Source organism: Gavialis gangeticus, unplaced genomic scaffold, assembly GCF_001723915.1.
Source record: "Gavialis gangeticus isolate Ggan-Ray unplaced genomic scaffold, GavGan_comp1, whole genome shotgun sequence".
NCBI classification, from domain to species: Eukaryota; Metazoa; Chordata; order Crocodylia; family Gavialidae; genus Gavialis; species Gavialis gangeticus.
Genome location: NW_017728959.1, coordinates 153,122 through 154,301, shown reverse-complemented (window position 1 = coordinate 154,301; position 1,180 = coordinate 153,122). Strand labels below are relative to the sequence as shown.

General features: G+C 57.6%; 1 protein-coding gene across 11 annotated transcripts in view; it reads left to right on the top strand.

Annotated features, from left to right (window-relative positions):
* ELN (elastin) overlaps positions 1-1,180 on the top strand; it is an 83,588-nt gene that overhangs the window by 73,297 nt on the left and 9,111 nt on the right. For all 11 annotated transcript variants that reach the window (XM_019506062.1, XM_019505737.1, XM_019505823.1 and 8 more), the window contains 2 exons: positions 73-120; positions 647-712. In XM_019506062.1, the coding sequence (XP_019361607.1) occupies positions 73-120; positions 647-712 (114 nt within the window). The remainder of the gene's footprint in view (positions 1-72; positions 121-646; positions 713-1,180) is intronic.

Sequence of the window (1,180 nt, the reverse complement as noted above, 5' to 3'; positions counted from 1 at the left end):
ACAAGGCCTGTCAGGAGTGACACAGGGGCCTATCATTTACTCACCTCTCCTCCCTTCCTCACTCTCCCGCAGGAGGCATCCCAGCAGGGGCTGCTGCTGGTCTGAAGGCTCTTAAAGCAGGTGAGGCTCAGGTGCCAGATGCCAGACTTGATGTGCCTGGCCAGAGTCATGTGATGAAGGGCTCAAGAAATATGCTACAGGCTGGGATGCCACCCTCCAGCAGAGACAGGGTGGGCTCAGAGGCCAGTGGAAGACTTCCCTTCAGAAACACTCTCCAGGGCTTTGGCTTAGCTTGTGTTACCTGACTCAAGCAGAGGGGTTCCTTGCCCTTACTGGATGTACCTTTTCCCTTGAGCCCTTGTGGAAGCTATTGCTGCCCTGCTCACCATCTGCCCTGTGCCAGGCACAGCCAGCTCCCATTATGCCTCCTCCCTGACTCAGGGGTGATGGCTCTCCTGCTCTCCCTCCTCTCCCCAACATCTTCCCTATGCTGTCTCCCGGTACTGGGGCAGGAATGGGCCTGTGGAGGAGTTAGCTCAGATCTCTGCATTGCTCCAGGGCAGCTGGGGTGGGTGTGGGAAGGGACTCACCCTGCAGCCAAGGTGCTAGGTGTGGCCACTGGAAAGTGACAGCTTTTCCCCTGCAGGTGTTGGGTTCCGTGGCTATGGAGTTCCAGGGGGAGCTGGCAGAGGACTCAATGGGCTAGGAACTGGTGAGTGAAGTTGTTGCCATGAGCAACCTCATTTCAAACACAAGGGGAAGTTCTGCCCCTTTCCATGAAAGCTGCTGCCCCCAACCCCTCCCCTGTGAAGGGGGGTAGCTCTCCCTGAGCCCCTTTGATCCCACACAGGAGGGCATCCCTCCTGTCTCCTCAGTTCATGTGCAAGGAGGGCACTGTCCCAGAATCTGGGGTGTTTGGTTATGTGAACTATCCTTGCTGGAGAAGCCTGCCAGACCAGGTGGCAGATGGTTGGACTGGCTGACTCTCCCATTCTCAGACTGAGAGCAGTGAGTCCCCCTGGTGCCATCAGGGCAGCTCCCAGTACCACAGGGTGCCCCTTCTGCCAAGGAGCTCTGAGCCACAGCATGGGCTGCTGCAGGCTTCCCCCCAGTGCTGCCTGTTGCTGGCCAGGCACTGTTAGCATTTGCTTCATGCTGAAGATGTGACTGTTCTGTGACA